Source organism: Chrysemys picta, chromosome 1 (assembly GCF_011386835.1).
Source record: "Chrysemys picta bellii isolate R12L10 chromosome 1, ASM1138683v2, whole genome shotgun sequence".
In the NCBI taxonomy this organism is placed as follows: Eukaryota; Metazoa; Chordata; order Testudines; family Emydidae; genus Chrysemys; species Chrysemys picta.
This window is the reverse complement of record NC_088791.1, coordinates 247,320,128-247,339,215: the sequence shown is the minus strand read 5'-3', so window position 1 is coordinate 247,339,215 and position 19,088 is coordinate 247,320,128. Positions and strand designations below refer to the sequence as shown.

Genomic DNA, 19,088 nt, shown 5'->3' with positions numbered 1-19,088 from the left:
CAGTACTCAACATGTATAGGGGCTGGGGATGCAGAATCAGGCTTTACCACCACCAACTTTGGAGAAAGTCAGAATAACCAAGGTGGGAAAGAGGACCAGAATATACAGGGTAGATATCCCTGGTACCATTGTTAGTACCAATATAAGATGATGCAGTGGCAAAGCCTAATGCAGAGCAAAATTATCTGGAGTGTTGTACAAAGAAGTGTTAGGAGCGTTTTTACTCAGAGCCGCAAATCATGGCACTATACAATCCTGACCAATGCCACAAACAGGAGACTTTTTGAGACAAGGGTTTGTCCCCGTCACAGAGTCTATTTAGACAAAACCAATGAGGTAGCTGCCTGAAAAAGGTCTTTTGTCTTAAACAGGTGACAGTCACCTAACCCTCAATCTTTCTCTCTGTCTTTTTTTAAGCTCTGTAAGAGTGTGGAAATAAGAGGCTGAGGCTGTCTACACTATGGGTCCATCCACACTAGACCTCTGAACAATTCCATCCTGAATTTCCCCACTCACCAAGCTGCAGGGGACATTCAGAAGTATGCTTTAGCTAACCTTGCTCTTTAATTATTTCTTTTCCTCTCTGGCCAATGCTGACGGTGCCAAATTGTGATTAAAATCAGTTAAGGTTGCATAGGCTAGATATGGTTTCTATATTTGATTTAAATAAAGTTCACATTGATAAGAGAGTGTTTAAAAATCAATATGTCCCGAGCTAATTTTAAACCATGCTTGAAAACAGTTTGCTATAAAATAGAATGATATATCATAGTTGATATGGCAATTTAACGGTCTCTGGTGCTCACCTGTGCTAAGGGGTATGTGTATCTCCTCAAGATATAAAGTGACTAGTCTGTCAACCCTGCCATCAAAGACAATGTAAATTGTTTGGATCACAAAGAGGAAGTTAAAGAAAGCTACAGAGGAAGACTTCAATAGAGTTATGACAATTTAGACCAGTTGATAAATTAAATAAATAAATAAATTAATGGAGATCTCCCATCTCCTAGAACTGGAAGGGACCTTGAAAGGTCATCAAGTCCAGTCCCCTGCCTTCACTAGCAGGACCAAGTACTGATTTTGCCCCAGATCCCTAAGTGGCCCCCTCAAGGATTGAACTCACAACCCTGGGTTTAGCAGGCCAATGCTCAAACCACTGAGCTATCCCTCCCATGATGAACTGCTCCCACGGCTTTAGGGGAAGTTTAAAGGTGAAGTACTCAGAGAGTGAGTTCCAAATAGACTGGACAATACAACAACTGTGGTGAGTGGTGGAGAACAAGACTGAAAAAAGAGTAGGAGGCAGAGGGAAGAAATCTTTGTTTGAAGGTATTTCTTTTTCAGGATGCCAGGACCCCAGAACAGGAGAGCATAAAGCAAAGGAAGTCAATTATAGAGCATGTTAGACACAAACAAACTTGTTTCTCTTCTCATGACTGGAAATAATACTACTAGTAGATAAAAGTTTCTCAGCTGAATTTAGAGTTAAGTGCTATGTCAACAACAGAATAATTACACATTCAGAACTCCAGTATCTTTCTCTAATCCAGATGTTTCTCTGTTGGAAAACACCACTGGGGGGTTTTCTTTGTTAATCTGTTTATACACCTCAGCATTATCCTCAGGTCTCATTTTCCCTACCACGACTCAAATCCTTTTACTACATTTATAAATACTGCCGTTCTGATTACAGCTTTCTATTGAACACTATTTCAAGACCAGTGCGCATGATGATGATGAGAGTTCAAGGACTCCAAGAATGATTTGTAATCCATTCCATCCCAGTTTTGATGCTTCTGAAAATTATCATCAGACATCATCTCACAGAATTCTGACTCACCTACTTACCCCGCTCACCTCTCCCCAGATTTGGGGGGGGAGGGGTTCTGATTCCAAGGTGATGTGTTTTTCTACTTTTAGGAATATATGCACGTACATACTAAAATAACTAACTAACTATCTAAATAAATCTTCTATTTTTCTGGGAGAAATAAATATAAAAAAGACACATCATCTCAAAATTCTAAGGAAAGCAGGTGAAGGATGAGTGAGAATTCTGAGAGACTATATCTTCAAGGAGTAATAATTAACCTTCCTTTCCATTTGTTTCATCCAGGGCAAAAAACTTAGACTTCCAAAAATCCAATTACAATTAAAAACTCCTACATTTCTGAACTTATTTAAAAAAGAGTCAATTTGTAGTATTTAAGGTAAAATTCATTTTCAATGATCTTTCTTAATTTATTTGGAGAAAACAGAAACTTGTATGTACATACAATTATCTGTACGTACGTTTTTCTCCACATTTCTAAGCATAAAAGCATGCCATGAAAAGCTAAAAGCCAAATACAAAATTTAAGACAACTAAATTTAAGCTATTACTTACCAGAATGTAAAAAATAATTTCCCCATTGTTCACACTGATGATAAACCTCACACTGTGCAATTTCATTTTCATGATGTGGGAAAGCAAGATCTATGCCACCAGTATGGATATCCAGTTGGCTTCCAAACACTGTACTGTAACAATATTTTACTGATCAAAACCAGAACAGCACAATAGCCTTTGTAAAGCAATGCAGTAATTAACAGAATGAAACACTAAGTCCAAATGCTTTCTCCAGTTTATTACGGTAACAGAACAAGTATTCTAAGAAATACTAAAATCTCAGCAATGTATTTGTCCAGTTTCACTTTCTGCAAAAATGAACACATTTTCTTTATAATCAGCAATTTCTTATTTTTGTTTAGATTCAAAAATAACAAATGGACATATCCTTTCCTTGTTCCAGTTACCAAAACCACATCAATCACACAGGCACGCAGGCACACACATGTGCACAAAATTAAAAATCTAGAAAATCTGACCTCGAAATTGTAGAGCACTCGATGTGCCAGCCAGGTCTTCCTTTTCCCCAGGGAGAAGCCCAATAATGTTCTTGAGGTTTGGCTGCCTTCCACAGGGCAAAATCTTTGACATGTCGCTTATCACGATCAACTGCCAATCATTTATTATTTGTTAATAGGATAAGTCTCCAAAAAGAGTCAAAGCATGAACCATTCAGAATGTCAGTAAAGGGAGCTATCCAGATTTTATTCTTGGACAGACACTTCCATTTTCCTTTATCTTTTTTTTCCCCTATCCTGGAGGACAGACATGTTGGACACAAAGTGTTCAACAAAAATAATACCCTGAACATTCTACCATGAGCTAGAAATGGACTCTGATTCATCCACAGCCCTTAAGGCAAGAAGGGCTCATTAGATCATCTAGTCTAACTCCCATTGTAACACAGACTAAAGAATTCCACCCAATTCCCCCTGTATTGAACTCAGTAACTTGTATTTGACTAAAGTATATCATCTTATTTATCTGTCTATAAGTGCCCAGGCTGATATTAGCTCCCACTAACAGACCCACACCTAACATATTTCTAACTCTATTCCATCCAAAGATAACCTGGAAAATATAAAACAATCATTTTTCTCCTAAACACAGGTAATCCGGTGGTTATAGAATAACTTTCCTTCCAATTTTTCAGCAAGAAAACTGTATTTAAGTGAAGTAAAGTCAGAAAAAAAAAAAACCCTTAAATACATACAGCGAGAAAAAATGGTCAAAACGTCTTCAGCACTAAATAAATATTATCTATTCTATGAATTAAAGTTACAAAAGAACTAGGACTGAGTAGGAGATGCACTGTTTGCATTGTTTTAGCCTTTCATATTAGGATTTCATACACATGCTAGTTAAGCCTCAGAAAACGCATTTAACTGAAACAAAGTATTGATCCAAACCAGTCCATAGCAACATACCCATTTCCTCTTGTGCATCAGGGTAAACACTAGTTAACTTTCCGTATCGTTCTCCCCTAGACTTGACATCAAAATAAACATTACCTGTTAGAAAACAAACATTGAGATTTATTACAAAGATAGGGGGCATTCACTTTGCCAGTGTGGTGCAGGACTGCCCAGAGGGGGGGGGGGGGGCAAGTGGGGCAATTTGCCCCAGGCCCTGGGTTCCACAGGGGCACCCACGAGAATACAGTATTCTATAGTATTGCAACTTTTTTTTTATGGAAGGGGCCCCCAAAATTGCTTTGCCCCGGGCCCCCTGAATCCTCTGGGTGGCCCTGGTGTGGTGAAAAGGTAAATACTTTTCCTGAGTAAAGCATCTGCTGCATACTGTTTCCTAAAAGAATCATTCTGCTCTGGAAAGTAACTGCAATAATGAGAGCATGTGTTTCCATGTTTACGGGGTCTCAAAGACTACAGATTAAGTTTGCTTGTCTCGCACATAAGATTATTTTTTCTAACTGCAAACCCACCCTAGGATATAAAAGTCATACTGGGTTCTTTTCTGCTCACATAATATCAACTGTACTCTTCAGGATTCAAATGAAGCCTCTCACAGGTGTAGTTACCACGCAGCTGAGGTCCCCCAACAACCACAACCCTGCTTCTAAAACCCTACTACGCACTCTGTTTTGCAAAAGATGTGCTTTGCAGTGCATAGGGGATGCACACCATCCCATAGGGACTACCAGGTTCTTATCTTGCACAAACCTCTGGTGTCATAGTGTGTGCCAGTTCCATGGTTTTCTAGCCCAGTATTTCCCCATAGGAATTATATAATGCAGTTAATGCCCTTAAAGAACATTAAAAACTCAGTTACATTTAAATTACAATATAATTATACATGTTCTCAGCATTGTATACAAAGTGTATTTAAGTTATTCACAGCATTTTCCTTATCAGTTATCAATCAAAGGAAGAGATGGTATTAAGTATCTGAACTGACCCCAAAGTGGTATAGTCATAATCCAATTAAGATAATGAATTTTTTGCACACACATTAACATCAAACTGTACTGCTAGAAGTCTTACCTTTGGAGGTTGCATAAGCATGTCCACTAGCCATTATTCGTTCTATAAAAGAAATTATCTGAGGAATATTTTCAGTCACTCTCATATATACTGTCGGGGGAAGAACCTTAAATGAAAAACCAAAAAGGAATATACTGCTGATAAGCTACTGTAGTTTATGACAATACCAGCATGTTTAAAGGAACACTGCCAACTTAAAAACATCCCTTGGCCCGCGCTGCTTCCCGCAGGCCCCATTGGCCTGGAGCGGCGAACTGTGGCCAGTGGGAGCCGCAATCGGCCGAATCTGCAGACGCGGCAAGTAAACAAACCGGCCCGGCCCGCCAGGGTGCTTACCCTGGCGGGCCGCGGGCCAAAGGCACTGCCCAAACACAGGCAGTACGCAGTACCTATCCTGAAGAGCTTATAACTGTTCATTCATTCCTTGAGACAGTTTCTTCCTTACCAAAAGGCACATGTAAACATATGGGGATCAGATGAAATCTTATAAAAATTTTAAAAAGGAATTTAAAAAATGTTCACTCAGTACTATTTAAAGGATGATTAATCAGAAATAGAGTATTTTCAAATTAGTCAATTAAAATTATAACTTAAAAATCAGGTTGTCATTGTTCCTTTAACAAATAAATGTACTTCATAATAATTTCAGTTTTAAAAGATAAAATATTAAATATTTGTACCTTTAATGCAGCCATGTCTTGTTTAAAGTCTTCTTCATAAACCCGGGCAAGAGCTAATGGTGATATGTTCATCTGTAGAAGAAAGGCAGATGAGTGAATCATAAATCAAAATAATACAAAATAATATAGTCTTATCAGTCAGTTAATGGCTAATTGGAAGAGTTATGGGGCCCTCAAGGTTAAAAAAAAAAAAAGTAAGAAAGGTTTATTAATCCAACATTCAGTTCAGAGGCTGTATAAAGATAGTTATAGCATAAAAGTGATATTTAATTTATCTTTTTTAATTATAGGAATATTTTAATCCACAACTTTCTCTAGGAAGTGACTAAAAGTTAAGTCCACAAACCTTTTATTTTTATTCAGTAAGGGACTTCACTTCCAATGCTAAGCTTACCTCATATTCATGGTGCAAGAAAGTCATTTACAACACTTACAGATATATGTCAGAGTTATAAAACAGAGACTTACAGACACCACACAGTATATTTTTTATCATTGAAAATTAATATGATTTTTCAACTTTTCATTGCTGTTCCTCAAATATGTGAATGGAATTGGGGAAATGAACTGATAGTCAAATATTTTTGAAAGCATAGTAACACTCCAGCAATATCTACAAGTTTCAAATGTAGACTCTGTTGACAGCTAGGCACAGGGATCTTTACAAAAGTGAATAAATAAGTGGGAAGCAGAGATAAAGAGTCAGTTTGCATTTGATATTACATTTGTCTGAAATACTCATCATAGCCAGGGCTTGAAAAATTCACCAGAACAAAACCTTCCCTGGCAAGTGGAGGAGCTATGTCATTTAATTTCGCAAGATTTAAGTTTCTAGTCCTTATGTTTTGGAATATAATCTGCTGCATGTGAACCAATGGAAGGCTGTCTTTCTGAATTGTCAGACAGGAACAACAGAATGAAATTAACAGAACAAAATTCAATTTTATTGCTGCCATTCAGAATTAGGTGAGCAGAAATACATCAGTTTTATTCCGCAGATGCTATTCAGGAATTTTATAAGCAACTAGAGGCAGGCACTAGGGTCAAGATTTTCAAAGGTAACTTTGGATGCCTAATTTAAGGCATCTTAAAAAGGCCTGATTTTCACCAGGCTAGCGCTTAGCACAGGGACCGGCAACCTTTGGCACGTGGCTCGCCAGAGTAAGCCCCCTGGGGGGCCGGGCCGGTTTGTTTACCTGCCACGTCCGCAGGTTTGGCCGATCGCGGCTCCCACTTGCCACGGTTCGCCGCTCCAGACCAACGGGGCGGCGGGAAGCGGGGCGGGCCGAGGGATGTGCTGGCCACTGCTTCCCGCCACTCCCATTGGCCTGGAGCGGCGAACCGCGGCCAGTGGGAGCCACGATCGGCCAAACCTGCAGACACGGCAGGTAAACAAACCAGCCCGGCCCGCCAGGGGGCTTACCCTGGCGGGCTGCGTGCCAAAGATTGCTGAGCCCTGGCTTAGCACTTTTTAAACCATCTATTGGAGTAGCCAGGAGTTCAGGGGAAGAGGTCGAATAGAGGAGGCTCATCTCTTGCAGCTGAGAGAAGGCTTGGTGTAAAAGGAAAGCTTCTTCCCCCTTCTAGGAACCAGAAAGGAGTTGCTTCAGACACTAGAGCCTCCAAAATGAATCCCTGAGCGAGGTTTAGGAGCCAGCCCCCCACAACAAGAATCTCAGTATTAGTAAGATTTCTCACGAGGGCATTGCCCCTCAACCTCACTGGGGGTACCCTTCCTCAACTTTCTTATTGACCTGTGGCTCTCTTATAATGTATTCTGTTATCAGGACTTGAAAAACAATCGGGTTCAAAATCTAGAGGATAGAAGGAATCAACAGTAATTAACAGCATAAGAGCATAAAGAACAAATCTTTCCAGACAAAACGAATTGCTTTTTGGATTGAGAAGGAGAATGCAATTATGTCCTATATCTGGACTTTGGTAAAACATCTGATACAGTGTCAAGAAATCTTACTTCCAAAATTAATTCCACTTCCTTTGGATATGCGCCCTACCCCCATGGACTAAAAACTGGCTGAAGGATTGAAAACAAAGGGTAATGATTAATGCCCACTGAATAAGAGATAGTCATTCTGTAGAGTGACACTCAAGGATTGATGTTAGATCAGTTTTATTAAATATCTTTTTTACAGAGCTGGAAGAATCACAGGAAATAAATGTAAAAAAGGCCTGTTAGGTCATCTAATACATCCTCCTGCTAATGCAGAAATGTCCTTACGATATATTATCCAGAAACATATTGTTCAAATGGGGATAAAGAGCAAGCTAATTGCATCTGAAGATAATGTTCATGGGAACGTTTGGAAGATACCAAAGAAAAAAAAGAAAAACACCACAAAAGGTACCTAGAGAAGTTATAAAGTTGGGATCAAAGCACCACATTCTGGCTTGCTCAGGGTGCTGTTTGACCAAGAGCCTTTCCTGGAGCTCTAAACCAATTAAGACAACTAATGGGGAAAAGGCAGACGCTAAGCAATCTAGAAGTATTGTGTTTCCCACAGATCGTTAAACTGAGACTTGGTTCTGTAAATACAGTTTAAGGCACACCAAATCATAGCTGGGATTTATTTTTAAATAATTGTGTGTGATTTCTATCATTTGTGCTATTGTTACCACAACTCTTCTAAAGACTTTCCCACCCAATATCATGACAAACCTACAGTCCTAACCATAAGATTTGTTACTGACGGCCACTCTAACACCTCCTCCTCTATAAATACCCATAAATTGTGAGGAGACTTCCGTATGCCACTGTTCTACTAACCGTAAAAAACACCCCTCAAAGTACAACATATGGGACTTGGTAAAAATAGAATAAAAGCATCAGACTTGTTTAGCATAGTTACAAAAGTTCTGACTGCTAAAACTACTTCATAGCGCAGACTTTAATCTTGACAAAAGAATAGCGCAAATGAACCAGAATTCTTTTAGACACATTAAGTCAACTTTTTCTGCAAAGAAATAACCATGATGCTGTTATGAAAGAAAAATTCTCAAGACAGACACGCACACATATTTTAAATGTAGATCGTATGTTAAAGCACTGGCCTGCAGCCATCAAGAATGAGCAAAAAACTTATTTTATCAAAAGCATAACAAGGCCAGTATGAGAAAACTCTCTACATTTTTTAAATCATTAAAAGTTTTTTTTTTTGTTTTGTTTTTTTTTTTTTTACAAACTGTCACAATATATCTCACATCAGGAAAAGAACATGCAGTTTGCAGCTGAGATCTATTTTGACAGATTCCCTTGTGTTCCAGAAGGCAGGAGTCACCAGGTTTTAAAACCCAAAAAACTCAATTTAAATCTTTCAAAAAATAATTAGCATTCACAATTTAGCTGTATATTATTAACATTTTATGATCTGATAAGGATTTTATCAAGCAGAAAAAGAGGTAGAATGACAATTCACTAAGCTCAGTTGGTAAAATTGATTTGATTAGCATCCCACTGAGAGCAGTTTACAGTCAAAGCTTTTAATTTAGCCAAAAGCCATGAGACATCAGTGAAAACTTCAGGAAAGTTATTAACTACCTTTACTCTAGCAATCTAGGACCCCACCGCTGTAAAAAGACTTATACATATCCTTTACGTTAAGCTTGTGAGTAGACCCATTTGAGTTCAGGGCCTCGGAAACCATTAAGAAAGGTAGCACGTATACAACTGAGAGACAGCTCATGTCAATGAATCCTTGCCTAGTTCGAGGTAATGTTCTAATAATATAAAAATGTTGTAATGTTACTCGACCAAAATACGACAGAGCCCTCTGAGTCCATTTCACTATACAACTAGATCCTTCTGGGCAGTCCCTTGAGAGATGCTGAGCACCTGCAACTTGATTTGATGGAAGCTCCATGATAATGTACAGAACAACCATCTTCTTTAATGACCAATTCCAAGGCTAATAGCGACAATTTAGATAATTTCTGTAAAACAGCAGCTACTATGGACAACTGTCCAAAGTTCATTGGTTAATATTTTCCACCTAGGATGGAGAAGGGTTAAGACAACTCCTCAACTCTAATGAGAGCCCCAATGGCTTTCCACTTTCCCCAACAACCTTGTATTGCAAAAACAGTCCTTCTAGCAGAAGACGAAGTAGGGTTGCCTTTGTAGCCAATGCTATGGCATTTGTTGTACCTACATCTCACTGATGAACAACTTTATACGCTGCCTCCTTCAGAGCTACATATGCCAGCTCTGCCAAATTCCCAGCCTCTACTAGCCCATGGGTTGAGAGCCCAGGAAACAATTAGCCAGTGATTTTAAAAAGCAGTAACAAAAATCAAAGTTGCTCTCCAACACTACTCAGTACATTAAACACTATATGCTTTTGTCAAAGTAAACGTCATATTTACCTCATTGGCTCTTTTAATTATTTTGTCATCTATGTCTGTAATCCCCATCACCATGACTACTTCATTTCCAAAAACCTTAGTTATTATTCTTCGAATAATATCAAATCTAACATAGGAACTGAAAAAGAAAAAGAAAAGCTTTTAAATGTGTATTATTGGTAATAAATCTAAAGAAAATTAATAAACAGCAAAAATCACTCATACAGAAGCTCTGAATGGCCTAATAATGAAAGTGAACTAGAGAGAGAACAATGATAGTCTTTAGAAAGAGAGAGAATATATACAAAATGCTACTCCAGAACTGGTTACATTCCGTAAAGAAGTTATGCAAATCTCAGTTGAACTGGTCTACCCTCTTCTGGCACTAGTGACACATTACATCAAATTTTCTGAAGTGTTTCTTTTCTTTTCTTCATCTCTTTAAAACAATATACTGAAGGCAGATTGTGTTAACCTAAAGGCTTACTACTAAAATGAACATCACACTTCCAATACTCCATACTCAGCTTCTAAAGCCTCTAATACCTCATTCACATTCTGAAACACTCCTGTTTTTGTTTTCAGGTATTACAGCTCAGAATTAAAAAAGAAAGAAATCAATACAAATATGTTCCAATTAAAGTTGTATGCAATCAGCTAAATAAGCACTGACCTCGGTTACACCAATGTAGCACACAAACAGTTTTGTTTATACATCATCACAGGTCTTTTTGGATACCAGGCAACAGTTTTTCCAAATGTTTAAGAAGGAACCATTTTAAATTATTCACAAACTTCAGGACAAATATATTGTTTTAACAAAATCCATGACTATTAACTATAACCTATGAGCTACGATGCCCCATGAAGCCATTTGCTACTGTAAGAATCTCAGGTCAGGCTTCCAAAGAAATGTCTTTGGACTCAGTAAAGGGCAGCTATTGCAGAAAGGCTAAGCAACAACAGCAGCATCTCAGGAAAGGGCGCAGACCTGCAAGGTGATGAGCACCTACAGCTCCCATTGACTTCAAAGGCAGTTGTGGGCATTCAGTACCTCACAGGACTGGGTCCAGAAGGATATTCACAAATCTACATTTTCCATTCCATCCAGCATGCTGAACAAACTGGAGACTGTGTTTACTGTGTCTGCAAAAACAAACAAAGCTCAATTCACTTTGCAGATGTATTTGCACTTTTTCACTTAGCTGCATGGATCTGATGGTGATAACACAATGCCTTCCCAAAATTTCTCAGCCCCACATCATAAATCACAAATGTCATATTTGAACTACACATGGAGAAAAGTATTGTTACTTGCTTGAATTATGCCATACTAAAACATGTCTTTGAAAAGGTAGCATATACAACTAAGAAACAGATCACGTTAATGAATCCCGGGCTAATTCTAGGTAAGATTCTAATAATATAAAAATGTTGTGGTATTAGTCCACCAAAATACACCAGAGCCCTCTCAGTCCGTTTCACTATAAAAGAATCACCATCAATGTCAAAACGCTTAAAATTAAATCCACCAGCTCTGTGGTTTTCTTTGCTAGTACACATATGAACGTTGCCCTGTCCCCTGCTATACACCTCTACTCTGTTTTTAGAAGAAACAGCATGTTGAAATATGCAGAAACCTTGGCATTTCAGGGAGCAGGATTCTTTTATTCTTCAATAGCAACACGCTGACTAGAAGAAAGCAGAGAGTCAAGGAAGAAGGGGTGGCACAGAAAAGAACCCAGCTCTTGGGATTAGTATTGCTAGGAATCACCCAGCTGAGAAGCTGGATCCTAACCAAGCTGAAACCCTCATGTCAGCAAACTGATAAAGTCAGTGTTTAAAATCAAGGTTACATTTTGACCCATTAACAGCAATTCTCTTAAATGGGGGCACACGCTCCGTACAAATGTGTGTAGAACCCTGGTTCTGACGCCTGGGGGCTGTTGCACAGCAAATAAAAGGGTCGTTTGGTTGTAGGGGGCAGGGGAAATGTAATGTCATTCTTTTCAAATCCCCCCCGCAGATGACAATCTCATTTCCATTGTTAATTCATTTCTGTAACTGTGCCATTACTTCCTTCATTAGTTGTGTCTGTCGTGGTTTAAAATCAGGAAAAACAGAAGCTTGTTTGAAGAATTCAAGTAATAAAATGGCATCCTTACTCTTTAAAAAAATAATTTTTATTTAAAAAAAAAGTTAAAATATAACTTTAGGGACCACAAACGGTTTAAACAGCAGCACTTCTCTTCATGGTGGGTCTCACTCGTACATTATCAGCCTGGATGCCTCCCCATGTTTTCTAATCAATTGCCTGCCACATGAACCTCCTTCAGCAGCAGAAGACTAACCAGCAGCTGCAGAAGCAGGGGTCTAGAGCAGAAGCAATCTACATCAGAGCCAACTACAGAGAGAAACTAAGAGAATCCTGCCATCCTATTCAAATTAATGCTTAAGTTATACCTAACCAAGCAAGGCAATTGGGCAACGTGAAGGCATAAGAACCAGTGCAAAATTATGCACATTGGAAACAGGTTTCAGAGTGGTAGCTGTGTTAGTCTATATCAGCAAAAAGAACGAGGAGTAGGGGGAAATTAACATGGGCCAGAAGAATACCCAGAAGTCACCTACTACATGATAGGCCCAACAAAGAAAGTAGCAGAAGGCCACTAGCCATCGCCTTCAGCCCCCAACTAAAACTCTCCAGCGCACCATCAAGGATCTACAACCTATCCTGAAGGACGATCCCTCTCACAGATCTTGGGAGACAGGCTAGTCCTCACTTACAGACAGCCCCCCAACCTGAAGCAAATACGCACCAGCAACTACACACCACACAATAAAAACACTAACCCAGGAACCTATCCTTGCAACAAAGCCCATTGCCAACTCTGTCCACATATCTATTCAGGGGACACCATCATAGGACCTAATCACATCAGCCACACTATCAGAGGCTCGTTCACCTGCACATCTACCAATGTGATGTATGCCATCATGTGCCAGCAATGTCCCTCTGCCATGTACACTGGCCAAACTGGACAGTCTCTACACAAAAGAATAAATGGACACAAATCAGACGTCAAGAATTATAACATTCAAAAACCACTTCAACCTCCCTGGTCACTCAATTACAGACCTAAAAGTCGCAATTATTCAACAAAAAACTTCAAAAACAGACTCCAACAAGAAATTGCAGAACTGGAATTAATTTGCAAATTGGACACCATTAAATTAGGCCTGAATAAAGACCGGGAGTGGATGGATCATTACACAAAGTAAAAACTATTTTCCCATGCTAATTTTTCCCCCTTCTGTTACTCACACCTTCTTGTCAATTGTTTGAACTGGGCCATTCTTATCACTATAAAAGTTTTTTTTCCCCTCCTGCTGATAAATAGCCCACCTTAATCAATTAGTCTCATTACAGTTGGTATGGCAACACCCATTTTTTCATGTTCTCATACATCTTCCTACTGTATTTTCCACTGCATGCATCTGATGAAGTGGGCTTTAGCCCACGAAAGCTTATGCTCAAATAAATGTATTAGTCTCTCAGATGCCACAAGTACTCTTCACAAATTGGAAAGAATCATTTGAATTACTCATACATGTTAGTGAATTTTAAATTAACCCGTAACAGCTCAGAAAAAGCCTTCAGTGACATTGTGGCCAGTTCAATGAAAGCCTCTGCTTAATGAAAGTCTCTGTACACCTGAAGTCAACAGAACAAACAATATATGAAAAAGCAAAAAGAATGGGGTAGAGATCGTAATGCAGCTATATAAATCAATAGTGCACCCATACTTTGAATGCTGTGTTCAGTTCTAGTTAGTTACCCTATATATATAACAAACAAAAAAAGAGAAAGAAGTGGATTTCAAAGATGGAAAATTAAGATGGTGAAACTTCCATATAAGTAAAGAGTGAAAGACTGGAGCTGTTTAGTTCAGAGAGGGGACAAAAAGAGGTACATGAAAAAATGAATAATATAGAGAAGGTAAATTAGGAACTCCTACATTCCCCTTCTTCCAAAGGGCAGCAGAGAAAAGAGGACAAAAAGGATAGATACATTAGATAGATAATCAGAAAAAGGAGACCAAAACAAGTTGAAATTCCCTGAGGTGTAAAGGGCCTGTTCAACTTTAGACCTGTCCAGGGAGGGAGGGGGGAGAGATGAATGTGCAGAGCAGACATGCAGAACTGCCTCCTGAATAAGTGATGGTGAAAAGAGAAGGGCCACAGAGGAAGTACATATATAGATCTAGAGGCTCCCAAACCCCTAACTGGGGATACATTGTGTTGGTTCCTGCTATTCCAGCCCACAGAATTTGTACATTAGTTGTGTAGTAAATTGGTAAATTAGTTGTGCATTGTTTTAACAAAGTCCATGAATATTAAACATTCTGACCCCATTTAGTTTCCAGTACAAAGCCTGACTATTTAGGGTTTGTACTAGAAGAGTGACATGTGCAGAAAAAGATATTAGGGGTAAAAAGGAACTGGGATAATAGTAAGAAAAGAAACAGTAGCAATTTCAACCTTGAGATCCAATATAATTCACTATGCAAAAGTTATATGGGATATCAAGTTAGGAATGAGCTATTATAGTGTATGTTTTGGTATTCCACTGAACTAAAAGAATGTACTCACCCATGCTAAAGTAAAAGCAAAAGCTGGCACACAAAAGCTACATTTAAATAAAACTTTCTGAAAATTATGGGTTTCCTCCTCCCAGGCCATTACTAGATATTGCCTTTTGTTATTTGCATTCAGATGACATTTACCTCCCTACTCTCAAAACCTAGAGCATGGGTTCCCAACCTGCAAGTCCCAAACAGGTTTCAGGGGTGTGCAATGACACTCCCATTTGTTACAGCTAGATGGGAGAAGGGTTCTAAAACTTTATGTTGTAATGTGGGATTAACATGAAAGAGGTGGAGAGCCACCACCCCTAGGGTGACCAGCTATCCCGATTTTATAGGGACAGTCCCGATTTTTGGGTCTTTTTCTTATATAGGCTCCTATTAACCCCCACCCCCTGTCCCGATTTTTCACATTTGCTGTCTGTTCACCCTAACTACCCCAGAGGAAAAAAAACACTTGACAGAAGAGCCTAGAATGAGGTAATGGTGGAGTAAAGAAGTTTATTGATATAGCAAGTTTAATAATTTTCTTGAACAATGACATTTTAAGCTATTCTTCCAAAATGAACAGTGTCAGTGATTTATATTCTGGTAACCCTCTTCCCCACCAATTTGTAGAACTAAAAATAGGGGTTATTTGGAAGTTAAAAAATAATCATATTGCACATTAGGTATTAATTAAAAATAATTCATGTATGGTTTCCTGATTTTCTGACCATTATTAGCCATGCAGATTCATAAAGTCCTGTCAGAAAGTTACAGAAAGGATGGAAAACTACAGCAATAAACACACAAAAAGAATACAGCAACACATAAGTATTGGGAGTGCAAAAAGGAGAGGTTGCCAGTTCTATGTCTGGGCACTTAGTATTTCAAAACCTGCATTTCTACAAGAGATACATAGAAATAAATATTATAATTCTCCTCTCACAGTTCCTGCCACAGCTAAACATTTGAGGGAAATGGAACACAATGGGTTCAGAGAAAGAACACAGGCAAAGTCATAAGCAGCATAAGCTAAGAAGAAATATTTACAATATTAAGTGGCATTTGACATTCATACCGCTAACCATGACCTGAAAGACATCTTTCCTCTGAGATGGAGTAAGATGCAATACACTCTATGTTAAGCAGTGGTGCTGGAACAACTTTTATAATGGAGGTACAGAAGGCAGAAACCATGTATTTGGGTTGTTATTACTACTTCAAGCTAGGGGGTGCAACAGCACCCCTAGTTCCAGCACTTATGGTTTTAAGTATCATAGGCATGAACCGTAAGAGCTGCTGAGCACTTGCAACTTCTATTGTCTTCAGCGGGAGTTGCAGATATTCAGCACACCCAGTTTTTAGCAGAGCTAGTAGCATTCTTTCTTTAACACGGTTAAGGTATTTTTCAAAGTTATTTCTGCTGTACCAGCACATCATATTACTGTTTGTATTGATCTCTTGGAAGCTTGAAAGCGATGTGTTCACTCTCTCACAGAAAAACCCTAGATGAATGTAACCATACAATAAACTACCCTCTCGCCACCAGTGGAGGTAACTCCACTCTAAAATTGAAAAAAGTTGTCTAGGAAATTTAAGATCATTTCCATAGTTCCTGTCCAAACTATACGTATTCTTCTCCTGCTGTACAGATGAAAGCAAAACTTCCAAGTCAGCAGGAGTTTTGTCTACCGTACAATTGCACGACTGGCAACCCGAGGCCCTTAGAATCTCTCTAGCTCACATTAGCAGTTATCACATGCCTTAAATCTACTTTTTAAAAAGATGAAATGCTTCCTTTACAATTGCCCCCATCCTCCAATCCTACACACACAAACTGCTTTATTACTATCAATCTGTTAGTGAATTTGAAGTGTTGGCAGGTTTGCATGCTTTGGTTTTATAAAACAAAAGGCACTGAATTTTTTATGGGGAGGAAAAAATAAGTCACATAGGCTTTTCAAACAATTTAAAGAGAAAAAAAAAAGAATATTTGAGCCTTGAAAATGTCCCTTTACGAGGCTAACAGCCCCGTACTGTTTTTTCTAAGTGCTGACACAGTAACCAAGCCAAATGAAAGGAAGAAATCATTCTTGCAGCCTATGTTCGTATGTAATGTGATCAAAAGAGCTCCTTATATAAATCTAACAGTCTTTAACTTGTCTGCACATAGGAGTTTAGTAAACATGTACTTCCAGCAGCTTATTCTTAAGCATTTAAAGTTAATATTTCATAAACAATTGGCACAATTATTCAATTTTTTTAAATCTGAATTACATGCTGCATATCAGCTGCTCTTCTTCCAAAATGTTTAAGACAGATTGATATGGAACCGTCTAGCAAATTAAAGTTAATGTATTATGTATAATAGTCACATTCTGCAGATATGATCCAAAATAATTCATACTGTCCTAATAAATAAATGAAAATATATACAGAAAAATGTTTTCCCCTCTATAGGAACAAACTGCTGAACTGATCAGAACTTGAAAACCCTGGATGTATTGACTAACTAGTATATGTCTGACTTAGTGCTAAAACAGACAACAGAACTTCTCCTTCTGTTTCTTTGTACAGTAAATGCTACCAATTGGCAGCTGTATGCCCAGTTCCACTCGGGAAAAGAGCATACAATCATAGACATATAGAGCTGGAAGTCATCCAGTCCAACCACCTGCACTGAGGGAGGACCAAGTAAATCTAAACATGCCTGAGACAGATGCTTGTCCAATTTCTTCTTAAAAACCTCCAGTGATGGGGATTCCACAACCTCCCTTGGAAGACTTTTCCAGACCTTAATTACCCTTACAGTTACAAAGTTTTTCCTAATATCTAACTTGAATCCCCCTTACTGCAGATGAAGCCCACTACTTCTTGCCCTGCCTTCAGTGGGCAACAATAGATCACCGTCCTCTTTATAGCATATTTGAAAACTTATCAGGTCCCCCCCTCAGTTTTCTTTTCTCAAGATGAAACATGCCCAATTTTTGTTAACCTTTTCTCCTAGGTCAAGTTTTCTAGATCTTTTATCATTTTTGTTGATCTCCTCTAGATTCTCTCCCGTTTGCCCACAACTTTCCTAAAGTATGGTGCCCAGAATTGGACACAGTACTCCAGCTGAGCCCTCACCAGTGCCAAGTAGAGAAGGTCAGTTACCTCCTGTGTCTTACATATGACTCTCCTGTTAATGCACCACAGAATATTAGTCTTTTTTACAACTGCATCATATTGTTGATTCATGTTCAATTTCTGATCTCCCAGATCCTTTTCAGCAGTACAACCACTTAGCCAGCTATTACCCTTTTTGTAGTCATACATTTGATTTTTTTTCTTCCTAAGGCCTTGTCTATACTAGAAAATTAAATTAGCTTACCTATGTCACTCAGTGGTGTGGAAAATCCACACCCCTGAACAGCACAGTTAAGATGACCTAACCCCACACGTAGACAGTGCTAGGTCAATGGAAGAATTCTTTCCTTGACCTAGCTACCGCCTCTCGGGGAGGTGAATTAGCTACGCCGACAGGAGAACACCTCCCGTCTGTGTATTGAGTGTCTACATGGAAGTGATGCAGCTGTGCAGCTGTAGCATTTTAAGTATAGACATACCCTTACTGTAGTACTTTGCACTTGTCCTTGTTGATTTCAGACCAATTCTCTAATTTCTCAATATCATGTTGAATTCTAATCCTGTAGCATGTAATCAGCAATGTCCAGAAGTCCAACTCCCAGAAGAAGAATTTAGCAAATTAACAGGATGGGGCAGTCACCAAGCAGCTCCTCTGAACCAAAATCAGCCATTTGTTTCACTGTTGAATAGATTTCACCAGAAAACAATTGCATAAGGCTAGCTTTCATTTTCTGTCTCTGGTAAGATGCACCATCTTTCTTAAGTGAAGAAGAGCAGCTTGTCCTTTGGATAGCAATTACATTTCATTCATCCACCTCAGATTTTTGATTGTCCTGGGCTGCTGGACACTAGGGATTTGTCTACACTGCAATTAAAAACCTGTGACAGGCCCATGCCAACCGAGATGGGCTCAGGCTATAGGGTTCTTTAACTGCAGTGTAGACATTTGGACTCAGACTGGTGCCCAGCTGGGACCCTGCGCTCCAGCCCGAACATGAACATCTATTTCACAATTAAACAGCCCCATAGCCTGAGCACCGGAGCCTGAGTCAGTGTTTAACTGCAGTATAGACACACCTTAGGTTTCTTCTAGCCCTACCTTGCAGTCAGTCACCTGACATCATAAAACATTAATGCAGAGTCTTCCTCCTATAATTTTAAAACAACTCACCAAGCATGCCCAAGGTGCGCATGATCATATACTGTTGGCCCACAGCTATACCTGTGAACAAAGCGAAGAACAAATAATAAAATAGTCAAAAGCTGTTTGACATATTACCGGCTGCTATGGACAACTAAAAACAGATACATTAACCAAACTGAACATCATCCCAGTAAGGTGATCAGCTGTGCAGGATGGATCCCTTTGCAATCAGTTTAAAAGCAGAGGAACACTGAC

At 39.0% G+C, this 19,088-nt stretch overlaps 1 protein-coding gene across 9 annotated transcripts in view; it reads right to left on the bottom strand.

Annotated features, from left to right (window-relative positions):
- CARS2 (cysteinyl-tRNA synthetase 2, mitochondrial) overlaps positions 1–19,088 on the bottom strand; it is a 110,763-nt gene that overhangs the window by 28,775 nt on the left and 62,900 nt on the right. For 6 of the 9 annotated variants that reach the window (XR_010600506.1, XM_042861439.2, XM_065592124.1 and 3 more), the window contains 7 exons: positions 18,861–18,911; positions 9,951–10,068; positions 5,571–5,642; positions 4,891–4,996; positions 3,817–3,900; positions 2,869–2,998; positions 2,387–2,520 (listed from right to left, as the gene is read on the bottom strand). Coding sequence is in view for 8 of the 9 variants with exons in the window: in XM_042861439.2 (XP_042717373.2) it covers positions 2,387–2,520; positions 2,869–2,998; positions 3,817–3,900; positions 4,891–4,996; positions 5,571–5,642; positions 9,951–10,068; positions 18,861–18,911 (695 nt within the window). In the remaining variant the exon portion in view is untranslated. The remainder of the gene's footprint in view (positions 1–2,386; positions 2,521–2,868; positions 2,999–3,816; positions 3,901–4,890; positions 4,997–5,570; positions 5,643–9,950; positions 10,069–18,860; positions 18,912–19,088) is intronic. The other 3 variants (XM_065592138.1, XM_024103932.3, XM_042861441.2) reach the window with 1 other exon arrangement.